The sequence below is a fragment of the Polyodon spathula genome, chromosome 11 (genome assembly GCF_017654505.1).
Source record: "Polyodon spathula isolate WHYD16114869_AA chromosome 11, ASM1765450v1, whole genome shotgun sequence".
NCBI lineage: Eukaryota > Metazoa > Chordata > Actinopteri > Acipenseriformes > Polyodontidae > Polyodon > Polyodon spathula.
This window is the reverse complement of record NC_054544.1, coordinates 8,124,555-8,136,160: the sequence shown is the minus strand read 5'-3', so window position 1 is coordinate 8,136,160 and position 11,606 is coordinate 8,124,555. Positions and strand designations below refer to the sequence as shown.

Below are 11,606 nucleotides of genomic sequence, written 5' to 3'. Positions count from 1 at the left end.
TTGTAATACTAGTGTATACACATGGTATAAGGAAAGGGTAGCTGCTGGGTAAATGTTTAGCATTCCTGTTACCTTCTGCTTTAACTCAGAAATGCATACATTGTCTCTTGGATTCAAATAATATATATCAAAGAATACATTAATAGCAAATGTTCAGTTTTCAACGTGAATTTAACTTCATATCTTCAACAAAACCTAATTTGTCAAAATAATACAAATAATAAAATTAGACCAATATATCGTCTTGCTTTTACCTTCAAACAAATCAAACACTGACAAATTTGCTTTTATGTTTGTAAAAACGAGGAATCAGTATTGTTTGTTTTGTTTGTGCATTATCTACCTTGGCATGATGTTTCCTTACAAGGTCTGGTCTCTTGCAGAAATTCTGGAGCCTCTAAACGGTTGTTAAGGTGTAGAGTACAGATATTCAGCTGCAGGAAAAACAGATACATTTTTAATGAAACAAAAACCTCAAAGCACAACCTAGATATTAGTCAATTAAAAATGCATATTGCTCTGTGCCGTCTCATGTTGTACATTATTTAAGCAAAATTTTTCTAAGTTACCCAGCTCAAAAGGATTTTTAATGTAACATAGTTCTGCACAGTTACAGTATACACATTTAACTTTGGGTAGATTAATGGGTTTGTATTAAATACTTAATTAGATGCACACATTTTGTGACAAGCACACACACACACATTATATATAATGGTTTGCAGAAGTATTTGCCCCCCTGCAAAGTTTTCACATTTTGTTGGCACCTGAACGTACTCCACAACGCTTTCAAATTAGACTTTACACGTAGTATTTACACAAACTACTCCACATTGATAAAGTAATAAAATGCATATAGACTATAAATAAGGAAGATTTGCAGAGAAAAACAGAGTCAAACCCTTTGCTAGTACAGCCCTAGAAAAACAGATTCAAACCCTTTGCTAGTACAGCCCTAGAAAAACAGATTCAAACCCTTTGCTAGTACAGCCCTAAATTAGCTCAGGTGCAAATGATTTGTTTGAAAGGTCACAAAATTTGTGAAACGGTTTCGGCCTGTGTGTATTCAAAGTGGTTTAACTTGTAGATAATTTACCTCAGGTATATAAAGACAAAGCAACCATGAAGACCAAGGAGCTTTCGAAACAAGTCAGGGATAAAGTGGTAGAGCGGCACAGAGCAGGAGAAGAGTACAAGAAAATTTAAAAGATGCTGATTGTCCCTCTCAGCACAGTAAAGTCTATCATTAAGAAGTGAAAGATGCATCAGAAACTGGTTCCAGATATCACTCTAAAGCAAACAATGACCGTGAGAGATCTGCAAAGTTCTGTGTCTGAGATGGGAGTCAGTGTTCACACATCAACAATAAGCCGATCCCTACACAAAGCTGGCCTGTATTGATGGTTGGTGAGAAAGAAGCCATTACTCAAAAAGCCTCATCTTACAGAACATATGGAATTTGTGAAAAAAAACATGATGATACTGCAGACATGTGGAAAAAGGTTTTGTGGTCAGACGAGACAAAAATTTAAATTTTTTGGTCTAAATTCCAAGCGTTACGTCTGGCACCATCAAAACTGATTGCAATTTTTGAAAACGTTTACTTTTATTGAAATAGAAAATACAGCTGGTTATGCACACAGACAACACAACCCAGTCCAAGAGTAGTGCTAAACCAAGGTCTGTAGTGTTTTAAGGTAAAATACAAGTTACTTACCATCAAATATTTCAGGATAAAACAAAATGTTTGGGCAGAGTGGATAGCACCCACAATGAATAGCTTCTAACCTGCAATACAAACAATTACTAACAAGCTGTAGCTTTAAAAATCCCTTATTTAAAGCATTTTGTTTCTCACTCAACACCTTTAAACTCCTGACTAGGGAAAAAAAATGATGTTTATCAGTTTGAGATTGCAGTCAATAAACTAGTTTATATCCTTGTGATTTTCTTAATTTAAAACTAATACTTGTCACCATACAAATAGTTAATGTAACATTAAAGTTGTTGCATTAAAAATAACACCACAAACACACAAATAATTTCTGATATGTATTTTCGATGTCGTGGGTGAATATCATTTAGCAGCAAAGTAATGTAGACCTCTTTCTGTAATTTAAAGACAAAAATCTGCTCTCTAGTAACAGTTATTTTTAGGGAAAATGCTTATCTATCTCCTGTAGAACTTGGTTGTAGACTCCCCAGCATGACATAAGAAATCTAATTTACTCCAAAAACAACGTTAATTTCCTGAACTAAATGACATGCATAGTGTTTTTAACAAGTCACATTCAAAATACTGAATCGATATTAATTCATATTACAGATTAGTATGGTATTCACTAACTGATAACGCAATAAAATACTAATATATTTTGTACACTGACAGGGTAGCATTGCGCGCCCAGGTGGTAAAAGAGACTCAGACAAGGAAACTGCAGTTTAAGAGCAAATTTTTAATAAACACAAAATAAAAAGGTTTAACAAAACAGAACACTACTAAAACAAAAGGTTTAAACACAAAACAAAACTGTTCAGGCTGGGCAGAGCCTTCACTGAAATGTATCTACCAAAAGCAAACATACACCAAGTACCAAACTAGCACTCATCAACTCCCTTCTCCAAACAAAGCATTTTCTCCCTTTTATATACCATGTGGCTGGAGCCTAATAATCAATTATTCAATCAGCTCCAGCCACATTCTCACATGTATTTTGGCAGGGATAGGAAATTAACCCCATACCTGCCAACCACCACTAAAACACCACAAAACCATATTTGCAGGCAGGGCCCAGCCCTGCCCTGCCACTTACACATACTGGTATTAAAGTGTAGATGCAGACTGCATTAATATATTTATAAATACAGCACAGATCTACAAATGTTGACTGCTAAGGTTATTTAGCACTTTCTCTTTGCTTGAGTGGTATGTTTACAGTTTATGGAAACTGAAAAGTTATTTTTTTATGCCTGACACTATACTACAACAGTAGTGCATTTCTTAGTTTTATGATCTGTTCTGAAACCTAAAACTACAAGTACATATTATGGGCAAGATACAAATGGTTATTCATTTTTTTTATAAAATTATTACTATTTTTTTTTTTTCTTTAATGGCTTCATATGAATTCTATACATTAAAAATAAAATATATGCCAAATTTTTATTTGGGTAATCTTTTCTTTCCCAAATTATGAAAAAGATTAATAAATAAATAAATAAATAAATAAATAATAAAAGTGGTTCAGATAATCTCAAACAAAAACATGTTTTTATTCATCGCATTTTGTAATACATTGATTTCACCATTTAAGTTCCTCCACTTCTGTCACATATATCAAATTAGCTATGCTACCTTATGTTTTATTAAGCCTTGAGTTATTTTGTGATTTAAAATGCCATTTCTTTTGGTAGTCTCCTCAGTTTTGACACACATTCTATTAAGACATTCAGACTAACCTTTTTGAATGTGCTATTCTGAAATTTTGTATATTACTAAAACACAACTTGTTAAATTATTAGAATATTGTAGACACATTACGGATTTTATATATATATATATATTATATCTATATATATATATATCTATATATATATATATATATATATATATTAAAGTCAACTTAATAGGTTTTGTCCGTACCAATTGACCCCGGTGGTTGTTCCCAGGCCAAACAAGGTTAATGATGACATACTACTGTATAGCATTAATAATTATTAAATATTATTATTATATTATTTAAATAATAATAATAATAATAATAATAATAATAATAATAATAATAATATAATAATAAATAATATACACAGTATATATATATATATATATATATATATATATATATATATATATATATATATATATATATATATATATACAGTGCCTTGCAAAAGTATTCAGACCCCTGACCAATTCTCTCATATTAGCGAATTACAAATGGTACATTGAAATTTCGTTCTGTTTCATATTTTATTTTTAAACACTGAAAATCAGAATCAATTATTGCATAAGTATTCAATCCCTGTGCTGTGGAAGCTCCCAGTTTGCACCGATGAAAGAAATTGCCCTAACGAGGACACAATTACCTTACCATTGGCCTCCACCTGTGAACCATTAAAATTGCTGTCACATTTTTCTGGACAATAAACCCCAGTGTTGGGATCACTGGTAAGGCTGTGAATTTGAAGGAAGCATTCTACAGAAGTTAGAGATAAAGTAATACAAATGCATAGATTAGGGAAAGGGTACAAAATAATATCCAAGTGTTTGGATATCCCAGTGAGCACAGTTGGATCAATAATCAGGAAGTGGAAGCTGCATCACACCACCCAGGCACTGCCAAGAAAAGGCCATCCCTCAATACTCAGCGCTCAAAAGAAGGAGACTTGTGAGAGAAGCCACAGAGAGGCTAACAATCACTTTGAAGGAGCTACAGAGTTCAGTGGCTGGGAGTGGAGTAATGGTGCATCAGTCAACCATATCAAGAGCTCTGCATAACACTGGCCTGTATAGGAGGGTGGCAGAAAAGAAGCTGTTACTCAAAAAGTACCATCTGAAAGCACATCTGGAGTTTGCCAGAAAGCATGAGAGTGACCCAGCTGCGATGTGGGAAAAGGTTTTGTGGTCAGATGAGACCAAGACAGAGCTTTTGACCAAAACTCAAAGCGCTTTTTATGGCACAAACCTAACACTGCCCATGCCTCAAGAAACACCATCCTTACAGTGAAGTATGATGGTGGCAGCATCATGCTGTGGGGATGCTTCTCATCAGCAGGGACTGGGCATCTTGTTACAATTGAAGGAAGAATGGATGGAGCAAAATACAGCAAAATACTGCAAGAGAATCTGCTTCAGTCTATTAAAAAGCTGAAGCTTGGGAAGAAATTCACCTTTCAGCAGGACAATGATCCCAAGCACAAGGCCAAAGCAACATTGGAGTGGCTCAAGAACAAAAAGGTGAATATCCTACAGTGGCCTAGTTAAAGTCTTGATCTCAATCCCATTGAGAATCTGTGGCACTATTTGAAAATTGCGGTCCACAAGCGTCGTCCAACCAACCGGAACAACCTGGAGCAAATCTGCCAAGAAAATGGGTCAAAATCACTCCGACACTGTGTGCATAGCTGGTACATAATTACCCCAAAAGACTTAAAGCTGTTATTGCAGCGAAAGGTGGCTCTACCAAATATTAATGTGTGGGGGTTGAATACTTACTCAAGCAAGATATTTATATATATATATATATATATATATATATATATATGGGTAATAATGCCAGTGTTTGTTGGCATTTTTTGTGAGCCTGCACTGTCATTGATGTAGCCGTCATGGGATATATTGATGTAATATCCTTATAAAAATGAAGGAAAAAAACCAAAAAGTTAATATAAAATGAATCTCTATGTCACAGAGACGGCCGAAGTGGGCGGCGTCAGAACCAGGAAAGGTAATGAAATACACAAAACACAGGACGGATGAAATGAAGTGATGAAGACGCCTGTTGGCGCCGGTTTAATACAAAATAAAAGGTTTACACAAACACGAAAAACACAGGACACGGCACTCTACGCCAAAATAAATAGACAAACGAAAACAGACTAAACTTAACACAACGGTGCACGGACAGACACTGACAAACACGGTGAGCAGATACTTTGTTGTTATTATTATTATTACTACTTTACTTATTTCCTCCGTCTCCAATCCCGTTCTCCGCTCACCGAACACCCAACCACCAGTATGTGCCAACGTGCATCTATATATACTATTGTGCTGGGATTCAATTACCAATTAATTATTCACTTGAATCCCAGCACGTGAATTAATAAAGTGCAATTCCCCGTGCTCACATATTACTACATTTTACTTGCACGTGAAGTGCTGTGCAATCCTCGTGCCTAAATACAAATATACATTTTTAAACATTCGTGTTACACAGACCCGTTTATATCCCGTGTACCAATGTCTATACACCAACATTTAAACACACCACACGCAACACATAACAGATAATATACACAGGGGCGGGCACTTTGTTACATATACCCCCTCCTGTGCAAAGCACACATGGCCTCAATGGCCACCTCCCCCCTTAAAAGCCCAAAAGTCCCGCCCAAAGTCCTTGGCCAGGACCAGAGGCTTCCAGGGGCCCACAGGTCGTAATGCTGTCAGCAGGGTAGCATTCTCCTGCCAGGGTAGTCCTAGCAGCGGAAAGGCTGCTTGGGGTGTGGTCTCCTGACCTTCCCCCTCCTTCGGCGCCGGCAGCTCCCCTTGGTGGGGCTTCAACCACCGTTCTTCCTGCAGGGAAGAAACTGCAGAGGGAGCAGGTCTCCGGACCTCCCCCACGATCTCCGGCGGAGAAACTGCTGCTGGGGTTGGCGGTCTCCAGACCTCCTCCCCCTCCTCCGGCAGCGAAACTGCTGCTGGGGTTGGCGGTCTCCAGACCTCCTCCCCCTCCTCCGGCAGCGAAACTGCTGCTGGGGTTGGCGGTCTCCAGACCTCCTCCCCCTCCTCCGGCAGCGAAACTGCTGCTGGGGTTGGCGGTCTCCAGACCTCCTCCCCCTCCTCCGGCAGCGAAACTGCTGCTGGGGTTGGTGGTCTCCAGACCTCCTCCCCCTTCTTCGTGGCCGGCAGCTCCCCTTCGTGGGGTTCCGGCCACAGTACTTCCGGCTGTGATGCGGAGCGGCGGGCAACCCCAGGCGATGCAGAGCGGCGGGCAACCCCAGGCGATGCAGAGCGGCGGGCAACCCCAGGCGATGCAGAGCGGCGGGCAACCCCAGGCGATGCAGAGCGGCGGGCAACCCCAGGCGATGCAGAGCGGCGGGCAACCCCAGGCGATGCAGAGCGGCGGGCAACCCCAGGCGATGCAGAGGCATCCTTGGGCGAAGCGAGGCTGGCATCCTTGGGCGAAGCGAGGCTGGCATCCTTGGGCGAAGCGAGGCTGGCATCCTTGGGCGAAGCGAGGCTGGCATCCTTGGGCGAAGCGAGGCTGGCATCCTTGGGCGAAGCGAGGCTGGCATCCTTGGGCGAAGCGAGGCTGGCAGTCAGGACAAGCTGGGGTGCGGGTGTTGGCCCTCTTTTCGGCCACTGCAGCCGGGAGGTTCTTCCCCGTGCTTCCCTCAGCAGCCTATGCAAGGGCTGCTGAGGACCGCCAGCATCTAGTCCTGGCCCTTGTGGTGCAGGGAGAGGCAGCTCCTGCTCCTCTCCCCCTGATGGAGGTGGAGGCAGAGGAAGCTCCAGCTCCTCTCCTCGTGATGGTGGGGGAAGTGATACCAGCAGGCATTCACCCTCTGCTGGTGGGGGAAGTGATGCCAGCAGGCATTCACCCTCTGCTGGTGGGGGAAGTGATACCAGCAGGCATTCACCCTCTGCTGGTGGACAGGGACCCAGCAGGCATTCACCCTCTGCTGGTGGGGGAAGTGATACCAGCAGGCATTCACCCTCTGCTGGTGGGGGAAGTGATACCAGCAGGCATTCACCCTCTGCTGGTGGGGGAAGTGATACCAGCAGGCATTCACCCTCTGCTGGTGGACAGGGACCCAGCAGGCATTCACCCTCTGCTGGTGGACAGGGACCCAACAGGCATTCACCCTCTGCTGGTGGAGGTGGCGGAGGCAGAGGCAGCTCCTGCTGCTCTGCTCCTGCCGGTGGAGGTGGCGGAGGCAGAGGCAGCTCCTGCTGCTCTCCCCCTGCCGGTGGAGGTGGCGGAGGCAGAGGCAGCTCCTGCTGCTCTGCCCCTGCCGGTGGAGGTGGCGGAGGCAGAGGCAGCTCCTGCTGCTCTGCGCCTGCCGGTGGAGGTGGCGGAGGCAGAGGCAGCTCCTGCTGCTCTGCTCCTGCCGGTGGAGGTGGCGGAGGCAGAGGCAGCTCCTGCTGCTCTCCCCCTGCCGGTGGAGGTGGCGGAGGCAGAGGCAGCTCCTGCTGCTCTGCGCCTGCCGGTGGAGGTGGCGGAGGCAGAGGCAGCTCCTGCTGCTCTGCTCCTGCCGGTGGAGGTAGGAGCGGCGTGTAGTCTCCTGGTGGTGGAGGTGGGAGCGGTGTGTAGTCTCCCCTTGTTACAGGGGACTGGTGCGGCTCTCCCTCACTTGCAGGGGACTGGTGCGGCTCTTCCTCCCTTGCAGGAGACTGGTGCGGCTGTGGAGACAGCGGTGGGACCTCTGCCTTCCTCTTCCCCTTTCCCCTTCTCTGCCACCTCCTCACCTTCCTCTCCTGCGGCAGTTCCTCCTCTCCTTCCTGGTAGGGGCAGCACACCACCGGGTGCCCAAACTCCCCACAGGCAAGGCACCAGCCCTGGTCCTCCAGACCACCGAGGAACTCCTCCAGGTCCTGGCAGCCATCTCTCCAGTCCCAGCCTTCCATGTTTATTTTATTTTATTTGTTGTTGCTGTGGTTTTTTTTTGTTATTATTTTTTTTTTTTTTTTTGACAAAACACCTCTCCTGGTCTGACGCTTGGAGGCGCTGTTATCCCACGCAGGACACCACGTGTCACAGAGACGGCCGAAGTGGGCGGCGTCAGAACCAGGAAAGGTAATGAAATACACAAAACACAGGACGGATGAAATGAAGTGATGAAGACGCCTGTTGGCGCCGGTTTAATACAAAATAAAAGGTTTACACAAACACGAAAAACACAGGACACGGCACTCTACGCCAAAATAAATAGACAAATGAAAACAGACTAAACTTAACACAACGGTGCACGGACAGACACTGACAAACACGGTGAGCAGATACTTTGTTGTTATTATTATTATTACTACTTTACTTATTTCCTCCGTCTCCAATCCCGTTCTCCGCTCACCGAACACCCAACCACCAGTATGTGACAACGTGCATCTATATATACTATTGTGCTGGGATTCAATTACCAATTAATTATTCACTTGAATCCCAGCACGTGAATTAATAAAGTGCAATTCCCCGTGCTCACATATTACTACATTTTACTTGCACGTGAAGTGCTGTGCAATCCTCGTGCCTAAATACACATATACATTTTTAAACATTCGTGTTACACAGACCCGTTTATATCCCGTGTACCAATGTCTATACACCAACATTTAAACACACCACACGCAACACATAACAGATAATATACACAGGGGCGGGCACTTTGTTACACTCTATCACACAGATAGTGTGCCAGCAATATAATTGGGATACATTAAATTGTAATCCAGAACTATATAAAACAGACTCTCCTTTTTTATACAAAACTGGAATGCACACTGGCTAATTCATTAAATTTTGAAAATCAATCACGTTACGTATTTATCCAGTTTTATATGTCTGTGGTAAAGTAGTTTGCAGTGTGCAGGTGTATGGGTGATTCAGTGCTCAAGACAAGGGCAAACAACAATGTGGTGGTGAAATAACAGTCCATTATTTAAACACCCACAAATAACACAAACACAATCACAAGTCCTCATTGAGTGCTGTAGTGCTCGTGGTGCAAATACAGTTAATTGTGACACAAGTGCAGTGTTGTCCAGGTTTAGCGACAGCTCAGGATCATGTTAGCCATCTAATAACAACAAACAAGTATATTTCAGACATGACAAAACAAACAAAACATTTACGATAACAATACAGTTCTCCTTCCGATTCAGAATTAACCATAAAAAAAGGAAAATATCAACTTGCTACGTCCCCTTATATACCGTCAATCACGTCCCCTTGGTTAACGACTGCAACTGCTCCTCCAATCCGAGCTGCCACATCATTTCCCTTCCGGGTCGATGATTGAGTGTACCATAGCTCCACCCCCTTTCTAGTTTGCCGACTTCCGCCTAACACTGAGAATGAATTGTCTAGCCATCCTGTCCAGGACACTCTGTTCCCTTTACACAGCGGCCTTACAGGTCGGGAGGGAGATTTATCACCGAGAATCATTCCGCCTCTGTCAAAATGTCATAATAACACATTTTAAAGAATTTCTAACTATACAGAGGCAATGAATTACAACCCAATTATGGCACCACAGGGGGATACTTTCTTGTATTATAAGACTTGATTTGAATTCAGTGGTTGTAATCTTTGTGGTTCATTAGACTTTTGGCCTGTTCCCTTATGGCAAAAAAAAAAAATATGTACAGAGGATATTATATTTTAATTTTAAAGCATACAGTCAAAATTAACTTGGTACATGGTTTGGTCTTACGCAGGAACAGAAGCCTTTATGATAAAGCTTTTCTTATCTTTAATCTCACAAATAAAATACAGTCTGCATTATCCAATACATTCTAAATGGAGTTCTAATTGATCTGATGTCAAAATGGCTAGACAATGACCTCTCTATTCCAATTAATTAATTGTCTACTAAATCTATGAAGCTTAATATTGAGGTCTATTTACTTCAAGTCCCATAATTTGTGTGCAAATAGTTATTGGGCTTTTGATTCTAAATATAATTAGCTGATAATTTTGCTTGGCTGAATTACTTTTTCTTCAGGGCCTGCAAGGGTTTCCAGTCACATTATTCAGCAATAATGAATCAGTAAAATTTTACTGTAATGAGGATGAGGCACCACTTGAGAAAGCGAAGCAATATGAGTGGACTGCTAATTATTGACAGCACCTTTTGTGAGACGTACAGTGGAAAAATGCCTCATTATTAAAAAAATGAAAGCTACAATTGTAAGTGATTCCAGGAGAGAGTAAATAAAATCAAGTGGTTGAAACATTGCTGCTTTAAGGTTTGGTTTTTTTTTAGAAATGCTCATGCTGTTGTACTTAGCAGATGAAATTAAAAGTAGTTGAAACTTATGTGTTATGTTATTATTATCGTGGCATGCTAAGAGATTCCTATGAAATGATATATTTAAGCAGATCCATGAATACATGCTTTTTTTTTTAGCTCTGGGTATTATTATTATTATTATTATTATTATTATTATTATTATTATTATTATTATTATTATTATTATTTTTTTTTTTTTTTTTGATTTAAGAGTTTAAATAAAAAATAAATAAAAAAAAACTATTTGGATGGAGATATGCAAATCTGCCAACCTTCCCACCACAATGATTTTCACTGCTTGAAATATGCCCAAGATGCTGGTGACATCAGAACATTGCCAGCATGTTCTAACTTATTTCATTATCCCCTTTTTACACAGCCTTTGCTTTCCTAGGTGGACTATAGCAGCCTTAAAAACGAATGATTGGTTTATTAAAAGGTGCTATCCTGCTTGTACCAGATTTAAGTTTATGCCCCATTTCCAAAACAAGGCCACCATATTTCTAGCATGACTAAGGCACATTAGAGTACGTGAAAATTGATATTACTTTATTACGATTTTACTGTTTCTTTATATTTTTTGCAAGACAGCACACAATTTGAACCTGATTTATTTATTTTTTTATAAAAGAGACACTGCAGCTAGAAGCTAATGCAAGTAGGTGAACAGATACAATGGGAGGTATTAGATCATGGTTTGAAATTCTCCTTCTAGCCCCTTCCATACATTCTGTAGCTTTGTTTGAGATGGGCTCAAACATCTATCTAGCAGTATGATCTAAAGGTAGGCAATGTATTGCAATATTATACATTCCACTGTACTCCACAAATACATCTGAGATGGAGATAAACATCACATGATTTGGACACAT

At 41.4% G+C, this 11,606-nt stretch overlaps 1 protein-coding gene across 1 annotated transcript in view; it reads right to left on the bottom strand.

The window, feature by feature from the left end:
• Positions 1 to 408: 408 nt before the first annotated feature.
• Positions 409 to 11,606, bottom strand: part of LOC121323011 (glycosyltransferase-like domain-containing protein 1) — a 37,638-nt gene continuing 26,440 nt past the window's right edge. Inside the window, exons 6-7 of the mRNA XM_041263723.1 lie at positions 1,718 to 1,788; positions 409 to 434 (exon numbers count right to left, since the gene is read on the bottom strand). Coding sequence (XP_041119657.1) covers positions 409 to 434; positions 1,718 to 1,788 — 97 coding nt within the window. The remainder of the gene's footprint in view (positions 435 to 1,717; positions 1,789 to 11,606) is intronic.